At 56.4% G+C, this 11,935-nt stretch overlaps 1 protein-coding gene across 3 annotated transcripts; it reads right to left on the bottom strand.

The window, feature by feature from the left end:
* Positions 1–1,755: 1,755 nt before the first annotated feature.
* Positions 1,756–5,136, bottom strand: LOC121456949 (neurogenic differentiation factor 2). 3 transcript variants are annotated; one of them, XM_041665509.1, is made up of 2 exons: positions 4,782–5,136; positions 1,756–3,689 (listed from the first exon to the last, which is right to left on the bottom strand). In XM_041665509.1, the coding sequence occupies exon 2, from the start codon at positions 3,682–3,684 to the stop codon at positions 2,536–2,538; it is 1,149 nt and encodes a 382-aa protein (XP_041521443.1). In that variant the 5' UTR covers positions 3,685–3,689; positions 4,782–5,136; the 3' UTR covers positions 1,756–2,535. The 3 variants fall into 3 exon arrangements, with proteins under 3 accessions (XP_041521443.1, XP_041521444.1, XP_041521442.1); XM_041665510.1 differs by lacking the exon at positions 4,782–5,136 and adding an exon at positions 4,162–4,283; XM_041665508.1 differs by lacking the exon at positions 4,782–5,136 and adding an exon at positions 3,823–3,943.
* Between the last annotated feature and the right edge of the window lie 6,799 nt (positions 5,137–11,935).

The raw sequence follows: 11,935 nt of genomic DNA, 5'->3' as shown, positions 1-11,935 counted from the left end.
AAGGCATCTTTTGGGGGAAAGTCTACTCCAAACTAGCGGCTTCTGCGTCCAGGGGCTAGAGGGGGAGAAAGTGGGGTCTGAGTAAAAGAGGGTCTTCCTATGTATTTTCCACTGAGCCTCTTTTCTCTTCTCCTGAAGCAGGGAAGGAGGATGCGCAGGCATTAATTGGTGCTGCTTCCTTTTGCTCATGGTTAGGTCTTGTCCTTAACCAGGGTCCCTCTCCAGATCCAGCCACCTCATAGACTTATCCATAATAAAAAAAATCAATATCCCTGACACCAGAAAAATTCGTTCCTTTAAGCCCACTGAAACACAAATTTCAGGTAGAAAGGAGATTTCTCCATTGATATTTTATCCTCATGATCTTATTTTTTTAATTCAAGAAAATCCATGTCTGCCTCCTCAGCGTCCTCATTATTTGCACTTACTTGTCTTTGTGTGTGTGTGTGTGTGTGTGTGTGTGTGTGTGTGTGTGACAGTAAGCCAGGGGTTGTGAGATGGTGGATGGTCCCATTTTGATAATTTTTTTCATTGTTGAAAAATGTTTTGTTTTCAAAGAAGATCCTTGAGTGTGTTTGGGAGCTGAATGAAAGCAAGCAGACCACAGGGGTGCTTCGTGCTGGGTACAATGTAAATCTGGGTGGGGCCTAGAAGGGGCAGCAAGTGTGATTGTTTATCAGCCCATTGGGTGTGTGCGAAGGCCTTGCAGTTTGGAAGCCCCACCCAGGAATGTCCACAGTCATTCTCTCAGGCTTCTGAACAGTCGCTTGACATAGCCTCCATCACCTCAGTCCCAGATCAATCCCTGTCCCCACCCGTAAAAGGAGGCCGCTGTGAGAAACCGGGTCTGCTTTGCATCTCATTTACATAAATATTTATTAATCGTCATTAAACTCAACAGAAACACGCAATGCACTTCGGGTGTCCGACGGGAGTTTCATCTTCGCTACAAGAGGAAGGTAAAATTGCGTGTGTGTGGGGTGTGTCGCCTGTGGGTTTGCGTTTTTTGCATCGAGTGTTTGGGTGCCTGATTCCCTGCCTCTGGAGCAGAGAGGTTCACCTGTTGCCTCTTTTGCCGGAAATCTCCAAAAGGGGCCCTCAGTTCTCCCAGATCACTGGATGACAAAAGTCAGGAGGAGCCTAGAACCAAAACACAAAACAAAACAAAAAACAAAAGCAACAACAACAACAACAACAAAAATTCCCCCCAACAACGACAATAACAAAACAAAACAAAAAAAACACCTCTCCAGCCACCAGAAGTCACCAGGAGCTTGGTGCCCACAGAGGCACAGTCTGGGCAGGGGTAGGGCTGCCCCCAGGTCTGGGCTCCTCCACCTTCACCTAAGAGGGACCGGAGTGCCCGTAGAGAGGAGGAGCCAGGAGACTCACTTCCATCTGTCCCCGGACGCCCGTGTCGGGCCTGCGTGTGCGTGCGGTGTGGTGTGCGTGTGTGTCTCTCATGCAAACCCTCCCTCCCCAAGCCGAACCCCCAACATTTTGCCATTCCATACAAATTTGGAAACAGGTTTTTAGAAAACAGTATGACGCACAACGGGACAGGGTGGGGGAGGGCAGTGGCACTGGGGCTCCAAATCTCCGAGTCATTGATTGTAAGAACCTGGGGGGGAGGGGCGGCGCAGGCCCCCACTTCACCAAAGTGCACTGATCCGCGCTTGGGCGGTGCAGCCAGCGGACCCAAGGGGCATCCCGGGCCGGGCTGCTAGGCTCAGTCAGAACCTTCTTGCATAGATATTTGTGTCTCTTTAAAAATTATTATTGGTAGTATTTATTATTAATATTATTATTATTTTGCCTTTTATTGCTTCTAAAAGTTCTTACTGCGTTTTCTCTCCGATCCGGACTCTGAGTTCGGCCTCTGTCGCCTCTTAGCTTTTTTTTTTTTTCTTTTGTATATTTGTTTTTTTTAAAAAGGGAAAAGGAAACATGATTCTAGTTACAAATTGGCTTGGCCTCTCTCTTTTCTCTCAATCCACATCCCCTCCCACCAAAATAAAAATTAAAAAAAAACGCGGAGATTCGGGTTGGGGTGAAGGCGTTTGAACGCCCTGGCTTTTGCCCTCTTCGAGAAGGAAGAGATACCAACTCCTTTCGGCCTGGGCAGCTCAGTGTCTTTTTTAAAAGTTTCCTAAGCGGAGACACTATCCCGAAACTCAGCTGCCCCTCACCAAAGCCTTATGGCCTACTGGGAGGTGGGGAGAGAAAACCCAAGTTTGGGAATGCGGAAGGAGTCTCCAGGGAGAGCCGGGAGGGAGGTCCCCAGAGAAGCACTCCACTGGAGAAGGGAAGAGGAAGCCCGTTGGGAGAGAGAAGGCGAGTCCCCAGGGAGAAGCGAGGCCCCTGGGACGGGCCACCCACAGGTAAGAGACCGCGCCAGCCCTAGAGAGCCGCAGAACCCGCGGCCCACGCCCCGCGCGCCTGGCGCTGGAGTCGGTGGGAGCCCCCGAGCTCGCGGGGCTGGGATTAGGGGGCCGGGCAAAGGCAAAGAAAAAGAAAGGGGGTCGGCGCGAGGTCTCAGTTATGGAAAAACGCGTTGAGCTCCTCGTACATGGGGCCCCGGTCGTGGTGAAGGTGCATATCGTAAGACAAGAGATTCTCAGAGTGGACGCCCCCGCGCACGGCCGACGAGCCAAAGACCAGCCCGTGGCCCGCGGGCCGCGAGCCAGGCAGCGCCGAGTAGTGCATAGAGTAGTGGTAGCTCTTCTCGTGATCGGGAGACGAGTCCTGCTTGAGGGAGAAGTTGCCGTTGAGACAGAGCGGGGGACTGAGCGGACCCTCGTACTCGGAGCTGTTGTAGTCCGGGCTGGCACCGCCGCCACCCGCCGCCGCGTACAGCGTCTCGTAGGCGGCGCAGTAGCCGTGGGTCCGCAGGGCGTGCGCTGCGCCTCCGCCCAGGCCGCCGGCCGCCTGGCACTGTGCTCCCGCCAGGCGAGAGCACGGGTACGGGTACGGGTGCATGGCGAACGGACCACCCGAGCCGTGAAAGCGGCCGGCGCCGTCCGCGCCCTGCTCTGTGAGGAAGTTACGAGAGTTGAGCTGCAGGCAGCCAGCCACCAGATTTGTGGTGGGTTGCGACAGCCCCTTGCACAGAGTCTGCACATAGGACACCAGATCCGGTCGCTTTCCGGAGCGCAAGATCTCCGAGAGAGCCCAGATGTAGTTCTTGGCCAGGCGCAGCGTCTCGATCTTGGACAGCTTCTGCGTCTTGGAGTAGCAGGGCACCACCTTGCGCAGGTTGTCCAGCGCTGCGTTCAGGTCGTGCATGCGGTTGCGCTCCCGCGCGTTGGCCTTCTGTCGCCGCAGCTTGGAGCGCTCCAGACGCGCCTTGGTCATCTTGCGTTTCTTCGGCCCGCGCTTCTTGGGCCGCTCACCTTCAGCCTCGTCCAGCCCTTCCTCTTCCTCCTCTTCCTCCTCCTCCTCACCACCCAGCTCGCCTTCCTCCTTGACCTCGGCCAACGTGGCTTCGGGGACGTCTTCTCCACGAAGGGACACTGGCTTAGCGGCCCGGGCGGGTCCTGGAGCCCCCGACCCGGGAGCAGACGGAGGCTGCGGTGGCGCGTCGCCCTTGTCGCTTCTCGGCTCGTCGTCGTCGCCGTCGCCCCAGCTGGCGAACTTGGGCACGTCCGAGAGGAGGCCGGGCTCGCTGAACAGGCGGGTCAGCATGGTGCCTGAGGGTGCCCCGGGGGCGAGGAGACAGACAACACAGAGTGAGGGGCGCTCCAGGGTCACCACGGCCCACCAACCCGCCACCACCACCGAGTCTCGGCGCGCGCTCCAGCCCAAGGGGCCCCCAATGCCCACCACGTCCCGCTGCCCCGCCCAGAGCCGGCCCAGCCCTGCCCGGCAGCCGGCGGGGTTCCGCGGCCCAGGCCCTCGCCCCAGAGCCGGGCCCCGGCTCCGCCCCTGGCCGCAAAGGAGGCCGCTCCAGGCCGGTGTCGGGGTCCCAGAGAGCGTGGACCGGGTGGGGTGCTAAAGGGCCAGGTTCCTCTGCCCGGGGAGGCGGTGCTCTCGCCCGAAAGCCTGCTCTCTCCGGGTGATGGAGAGAAGCTGGGCGGCCGCCGTGGGGACAGCTGCCCGGTTCCTTGGCTCCGCGGCCCGGGCCCCTCGGCCCGGCTCCCCCTGCCCTCCGGTGCCTCTCACCCCCACGCTCCCTAATCCAATTTGCAAGTTGGCCGCGCGCCGCCCCCGGCCCGGCCCCCACCCCCGCAGCCCCAATTCCAGACGCCCGGAGCACCGTCTCCTCTAGCTGCTGCGTCCGGGTCTCCCGGAGCCGGCTCCGGGTGGCGAGGACTGAAGAAGCCAGGCGTGGGGAGGAGACCCAGAAGCGAACCCTGTTCGTCTCCCCTACGGTCAGGGACCCCCTTCCCCCCTTCGAACTGCCTCCCTCCCACACGTCTCTTCAGATCTCGTTGTATTTTGGGATCCATGGGGAAAAATCCAAATTTGTTTGTTTGCTTATCTTTTTTGGTGACAGGGAAAGGTTGCAGGTTCCTCCTTCGGGACAGTCATGGGGCGGGGGTCCCCATCTTCGCCTCTTCGTGCACCTCATGACCCTGCCCCCCAGACCACCCTAGGCATAAGGTTTCCCAACGCAGCCCCTTGAGCTGCGACCCCAATGGGAGAGAGAACCCAGGGCGCCCATGCCCAACCAGTGAGGGGGTAGAGTCCCAGGAATGGGGAATCTGGGGGACTTTCATGTCCGAAGCAGCGCCCCCCTCCCAATGGGCAGGTCAGATCTAGCTCCCTCTCGGACAACTTACCTCAGAGAGGAGTCAAGGGGAGAGGGGAGGGGAGGGGGGAGGGGGCAAGAGAGAGAGGGGGGAGAAGAGGAATCTTCTCGCTTATTTCATTGTTCCCCCATCTTCAGGGAGCGGGGGCAGCGGTTCCTCAAGGCGGCGGGCGCCGGCGTCTTCAGAGCGCCATGCGAGCCGCGGAGCGAGTGTGGCATCTCTACCAGGCGGGGTACCAGCCTCTATGCCAGGCCATATGGGCTTGGCACGTCACGGGCAGCAGCTATCACATGAGAGACGGTGATTGGCATGCGTCTGCATTGGGGGAGAGCCGGCTCCCCCGGGACCCGCCGCCATCTGTCACTCTCTACTCCAAAAAAAAAAAAAATTAAATAAATAAAGGAAATAAATAAATATCTCTGCCGCCCTCCCCTCCCCGCCAAACGCAAGGAAAGCAGGGATTGAGAGGGAGGTGGGAGGATTTGCCCCCCCTCAGATATAGAGCCCCCCATATGGGAACAATGGGATAGCAAGTCTGGGAATTGGAGGTTTGTGGTGGCGGCCAATTCTAGACTCTCTCCGGGGTCTTGATCTGTCCATTTCCCTGTTTCCTGGTCCCTAAGGTGGGTCAGAACCAGACTCTCTGGAGTACGGAGAAGGGACTTCAGTGCTTACTCCCACTCCCCAAGAGAGTCCCCTCCACCACAAAGGGACAGCTGAGGCCTCCTTCCAGGGTGGGTGTGGGGGGCATCCCTGACCCAAGCCCCATAGGTAGATGCTGGCATTATGCCATTCCTCATCCCTGTCTGCCCCTCCCCCACCCACCCTCATGCACACACAACATATGTGGCTGAACGAAATTCAAACCAAGGGAAAGACAGAGAAAGGGAAAAAGATTTGCCTGCCTGGGTGTCTGTCTCTCTGCATGGGCGTGTGTGTGTCTGTGGGGACATGTGTGTCTATCTGCGGAGTCATTACATAGGAGATGCTTCCTTGGATGTCAAGGGCATATGTATGCTGGGATGGGGAGGAACTTGGAGATGAACCATGTGTCCCCCATCTGGGACTAGGCACAGATCTGAATTCCTAACCCACAAACCTTCCTCTTCCTCTTCCTTATGTCCTTACTATCCCTAATCCTTGCCAGGTAATGGCTTGCTCTTGGTTAGCTGAAGGGAGGATATGGCTGATTGGGGATAGCCTAGAGTTCCTAGATGGGACCCAAACATTCTTGCCCTACAGAAAACACAAAAAGCAGAGGCCAGGGGTGAGCCAGGCAGGTGTCTTGCTAAGGGAGATAGGAAATGGATGCTTTATTTTACTTTACAGTTCCCCTCTCAACTCTCTTAGCATGCCAGACACAGATGTAAATGGTACAGGTTGAAGGTAAGAACCCATACCTGCCCACCCCTGCTTCTCACTGTGTGGTGCAGAAACTGGAAACACCCCTGTTCAAAGAGACAATGTGTGAGAGCAAGTACTCATGGCCAGGAATAGAGACTCTGGCCACTCTGGATTCAGAGAGACAACGTGTGTGTGTGTGTGTGTGTGTGTGTGTGTGTGTGTGTGTGTGTGCAAGTACTCACGGCCAGGGATAGAGACTCTGGCCACTCTGGATTCAGGTAGGTACTGCTTTCAGGCCCAAATTTCTGGTCTGTCCCCTGGTCTACTTCAGCACACTCTGAATGGCTCAAAGCAAAGAGAAAGAAAGGGGGGTTCCCCTCCAATCCCTCAATCCAGGTGGATGTCTTTTAGTCTCGCCCAGATTAACTTCCTCAAGGGGATCTCGGCCTGGTAAGACTGGACCTGCTGTTGCAGATTGAACAGGGTGTTGCATAGAGACACACTGCCATGGAAGGTCTCTAGAAAGAGCATTTGGAGTTGTCCAGGGTGCTTGGAGGTCAGGTGCTGAAAGGTCAGAGGCAACACACTTGATCTTCCTTACAGAGAGGCCAGTGCAGGGAAATGGATGTAACTAGGAATAGACAGGGAGAGCAAAACCAAACTAACCCCGTGACTGCCTTGGTGGTCTCCAAGGAAAAGAACCTCTTTGCAAGCTCTGAATTATGAAGTTGAGCCCCTCTTGAGTCAGACAGCCGAACTGAAGTTGGGAAGCAGGATCGTGGCAGAGGCAGAAGTAAGATGACCGACTTTGCAGGAGGCTTGGCAAGGCCCCTCCAGTTTTGGGTTGCCTACATGATAGGAGCTTCTGGTTTTCAGTCAACTCTGCTCACCAACTTTTCATTTCGTTGTTTTGCTTTTAAGATTTATTTATTTATTATGTATACAGTTTTCTGCCTGCATACCAGAAGAGGGCACCAGATCTCATTACTGATGGCTGTGAGCCACCATGTGGTTGCTGGGAATTGATCTCAAGACCCCTAGAAGAACAGTCATTGCTCTTAACCTCTGAGCCATCTCTCCAGCCCCTCGTTCTGTTTTTGAGATGGGTTCTCACTATGTACTCTTAGCTATCCTGGAATTCACTATGCAGACCAGGCTAGCCCTGAACTCACCTCTGCTTCCAGAGGGCTGGGATTAAAGGGCTGCACCATCACTTTGTAAAAGAAAATGCTGGGTCAGGTGGTGGTAGTGCACGCCTTTAATCCCAGCACTTGGGAGGCAGAGGCAGATGGATCTCTGTGAGTTCGAGGCCAGCCTGGTCTACAGAGCAAGTTTCAGGACAGCCAAAGCTACACAAACCCTGTCTCAAAAAAAAAAAAAAAACAAAAACAAAAAAGCCAACTGAATTCTGGGGTGGGGATTTTGCCCAGGGCTGGTCCTTGCCTGGAGAGCCCAAGGCCCTGGGTTTGAATCCATAACAAGCAAACTCTTTCTCAGTCTTGATTTCCCTGTCCATGAAATGGAGGTTATCATCCTGCCCCTTTATAGGGCTGTTTCTAACACTGAATACTGTGATGGGCCAGCACAGGGCCAGCAATAAAAGAATCTTCCAATAAATGGCAGCCTTTATTTTTATTAAGACACTTTGCAAATTGTAGCTTGCTTTATATTATTAATTTATTGCATAGATCCCATTCCCAATTAAAATGTTTTGTCTACAAAGAATCCAAAGTTTTGTTAAATTAATAGGTGAAGGTATGAATGAATAAATGAATGAATGCTTCCTTGGCAGGGAAAACATCAAGAATTGGGTTAAGCCCACTGGGGTCTGATAGGGCCCTCCGGGTGAGGGCAGACCTTGTTCAGGGAACGCTCTGTAAGGCTGCCTAGAGCTCTCTGTTTTCCAGATCCGAAAGGACTCCTTAAGGGGCTTCTGCAGGCAGAGGCCTGAGGTAGGGGGTGGGGTGGTCAGGCCTGGGGTACAGAGAACTTCACCCTGCTGGGCCTGCTCCTGACCCCTCTTTTCTTCTTCAGGAAAATGGAGCAAGTTTTTCTCACTCGACACATTCCAACTTTCGCTTTTTTAGAAGATACAATAAAAACCGGGGGGAAACTGGAACAGGGGGAGGTGTAGGCTGGGCCTGCCTCAGACATGAGCTCCAAAGAGGTACAACACGTGTGTCCACATACACACGAGCAGGCATTAGCACGCCGGGACATGCACGCTCCTCTTTGTGCTCAGAGATCCAGTGACGGAAAGACAGAAAGAGCCAGAAATGGAAGGAAGGAGACGAAAGGAGAAGGACACCCAGAGATGCCATCTGTTCCTCCCCGTGGCATTGGGGGAAGGGAGTTGGTGAGGGGCCTGGTCCCCTCCAGGTCTCTGAGAGGAAAAGGAAAGTGGCGGGCACTTCAGGCCTGGAAGACTTCCATTTTTGCTGCCCACACCTCAGGGTGGGAGCAGGGAGCTGGGGGCCTGAGGTTCCCATGGAGACATAGCCCCATCCCAAGGGACTCCACTGTCTGGGCACCTAAAATGGCTGCCTCAGAGGGGCAGCGGCCATTTTGTTCTGGCTGGGGCCTGAGGGGTAGGGGTGAGGGGGTTGAGGTAGGCATGGAGGAGGAGAGAGGGCAGAGGGTGGCAGAGGCCAGAGAGACAGGTCATTCCTGAGCAGACTAGGGGAATCTTGCTCAGGGGACAGGAAGAATGCGCTGGAAAACTGCTCTTTGTACAACCCTTGCTCTCCCCCAATAAATCATTACTTCGTGAATCTGTAAATGCGCCCCTCTATTCTGACCCTCCGAAGGACAGCTAGCCAGTCACCTGGTGTCCCCAAAGAAGACAGGTAGGTGGCCTGTGTGAACAAGGAAGCGGGCCTAGGGAGCAGGTGGGTCAGACCCAGGCGTCCACCCTCTGGCTGCAGCCAGACATGGGTCTCCTGGGGCCTCCCTGGCTGGGTGGACAGGTGAGGGGAGCCCGGTCTCCTCCTGAGGTGTGGGGAAGGGCAGGGGGGGACCCTCCGGGCCCTGAGCTCCTGGCAGGCGCTGTGCTGGGGGAGGAGACAGGAGTCACCGACTGGCACTGCCCAGGGGGGCGCCTCCTCCGGCCCTTCGGATGCTCGAGCTCCACCCGGGGCCGGAGAGCACCTGCCATCCCCTTCCCCAGCCCCCTGCCCCACCTCGAGCGCCAAGGCCGCTGGGGGAGGGGGACCTGCCGCTTCCTCCTGGCTCCAGGGTGGGCACCTGCCCCGCTGCCCCCTCCCCCGCCCGCCGCAGTGTGCCGGGGAGCGACGGGCACGCCAGATGGCGTGGCTGAGAATGCGGCGACGTTGCCGGGAGGTGAGGGCTGGCACGGGTGATATGCGGCTGCGTGCCTCGTGGTGCCACTGGGGAGGGGGAGGGGAGGCCGGCGAGGTGTAGCCCCCTCCTCCAATGGACCTCCTGGCCTGACCAGGGTTCTCCTGCGCTCCTAGGCCTGGGCCTCTGTCCCACCCAGAACCGGGAGGGCCTAGCGGGAGCTGAGAGTCCTGGGACCACTGCCGCCATCCGCTCCTCAAGACAGGTGGAAGAGGGGCTAAGTCCTCCAGCCAAGCCGGCCGCCTCAGGCTGTACCCTGTCTCCAAATGTGTGGTGACCTTTGACCCTATAACCTTTGACCTCTGCACCTTGCTTTTGTGAGAAGAGCTCTTTCCCGGGATTCAGATTCATCTTCCTTGCCCAGAAGTTTCCCAGATGCCTCCTGGGAGCCCTCCAGGCCTCCCTCAGGGCAGCACTCCAGTTGGAAGGTTCCCCCTCTCCCTCTCATCTCCTGTAGCTATTTGTGATGTTTTTAGTCTGGGGCTCTCAGGTCACCCCCGCCGCTTGGCTGGAGAGAGAGACGAGGCGAGGATGGGGTGCAATGGAGCCATTTGGAGTCTCCTGGGGGCAAAACCAGGGTCTCTGCCCTGCCCAGGGGATCTCCTGGCACAGACGGGATCCTGGGAGACAGACGTGTTGTAGCTCGGTTGGTAGGAAGCTTGTCAAGTTCGGAGGCCTGACCGGCAGCCCTGAAGAAGCAGCGTGGTGCATTCCTGTGAGCCCAGAAGTTCAAGGTCATTCTCCACCAAATGTAACTGCGGGCCAGCCTGGGGTCTGGAAAACAAAGCAAAACAAACAAAAACCCCACACGGGTCATACCCAGAAATAGGCTCGGAGGAGGAGTGGCCTCCGCTCGGCGCTCTCTGTGCCCTTCCTGGGCAACAGGCTCTGTTTTACTGTCACCAGGCCTCATGGCACGCGGTCTCACTGGACCGGTGCCTGTCCTGTGGTGGACTCCCTGCTCGGTTCCCAAGTCTTTCAGCTCAGTGGCTCCCCCCACCCCATCCGCGTCCCCCCAGCCTGGATCCACGAATGTGACTCTTGAGAAAATGGAGTCAGAACACTGCTGAGCCCTGCCCTGTGCACCTTCTCTCTCACGGGGTCTGCCCCCTCCTCTACCCCCCTTGAAGGGCCCAGGCTGCCCACACTGCTCGCCTGTCTGAGGTGCAAACCTGGCTGTGGCATTCGCCCACTCCAGCAGTTTCTCCCCTCAGCAGGGCTCTCCGGCTGCTTCTTCATTGCCTCGTTCCCAGTCTCAGAACTTCTGTCCCTGCTGTCCCACTGCAGAGCACACCTCTGCCCCTTTCTGCCTAAATGTCACCACCCCCAGAAAGTCCACTCAGGAGGCTGGGTAACGGGTTCCATGCTCTACTATGCTTGAAGGCTGGAACACAGAATAGCCTCAGAATGCAGTTGGGGTACCCCAACTGTTCCCCTACTGTTGGAGTAGGAGCAGCCAGAGCAAGACACCAGCCCTACCACAGATCCACCTCTGTATAACTCTTTCTCTTTGCTCATCCTTGCACTAAGCTCAAGATGGCCTAAACTCAGCCTTCCCTCCTGTAAAATGGGCATGATGAATTGCTGAAGTCTGCCTTGGGGGGCAGCAGAGAGCCGTGTCTGAGGTAACAGGTGTGAGTGCTTCTGGCCATCCCTGACGTGGCCGATTTTGCCTCCAGCCTTGGCTCAGCTTTAGTTATCAAATGTTTTTGTTCCTGGGGCTCTCTTTGCCATGGTCTTTGTTTAGCTTCACTGTCAGGCTTCTGCAGAGGCAACTGGTGGTCCTGTCCCTGGCCCCCTCCCAAGCCCCATCCTCACAGGAAGGTCAGACTGATATGGGGGTCAGTGTGGCAGCAGACCCCTGACCCTGGCATCATCTCCACCATGGCCAAATCATTTGACCTTCCTTCTCCTTGGCTATAAGAGGGATTAGTGCCTCCTTCCCGCTGGATCTCAGAGCTGTCGGGGTGGCCAGGAGGATGGCGGGGTACAGAGTGCACTCTGAGGAGGCCCGAGCCTGGTGGATGGACATGACCCAGGTTGGGCAGAACAGGGGCTCTGCAGTGATTTCTGCTGGAAGCTGACCGTAAACAGTAGGTGCTGGTACTTACAGGGGACAGTCTCAAAGGGCTACACTGCACGGTGTATGTGGTGGGCACAGCCAGGGTGGGAAGTCATCCTTTAACCTGGGGAAACCCGTGCCACGGCTGCCCAAGAGGCAGGGTGGGTCTGGGAAGGACAGCCTGCTCTCAAAGATAGAGCTAGTTTTGACTTCCTTCTCCTCCCTCCTTCTCCCCTTCCTGCTCTCTGCGTCCTCTCCCTCCTCCTCCTGTACTTCTTCCAATGCCTCCTCCTCCTCCTCCCACTTCTGGTGCTGAAGATGGAACCCAGGACCTCTCCTAAGTCAGACAAGTACCCGACCATTGGGCTACACTTCCCATCCCGGCAAGCTTCTTCAGTGTGCTCCCCTGGGAAGGAAGGAA

The sequence above is a fragment of the Microtus oregoni genome, unplaced genomic scaffold (genome assembly GCF_018167655.1).
Source record: "Microtus oregoni isolate MIOR12 unplaced genomic scaffold, Mior012 000015F_ref0000493, whole genome shotgun sequence".
NCBI classification, from domain to species: domain Eukaryota; kingdom Metazoa; phylum Chordata; class Mammalia; order Rodentia; family Cricetidae; genus Microtus; species Microtus oregoni.
This window is presented reverse-complemented; position numbering and strand designations above follow the sequence as displayed.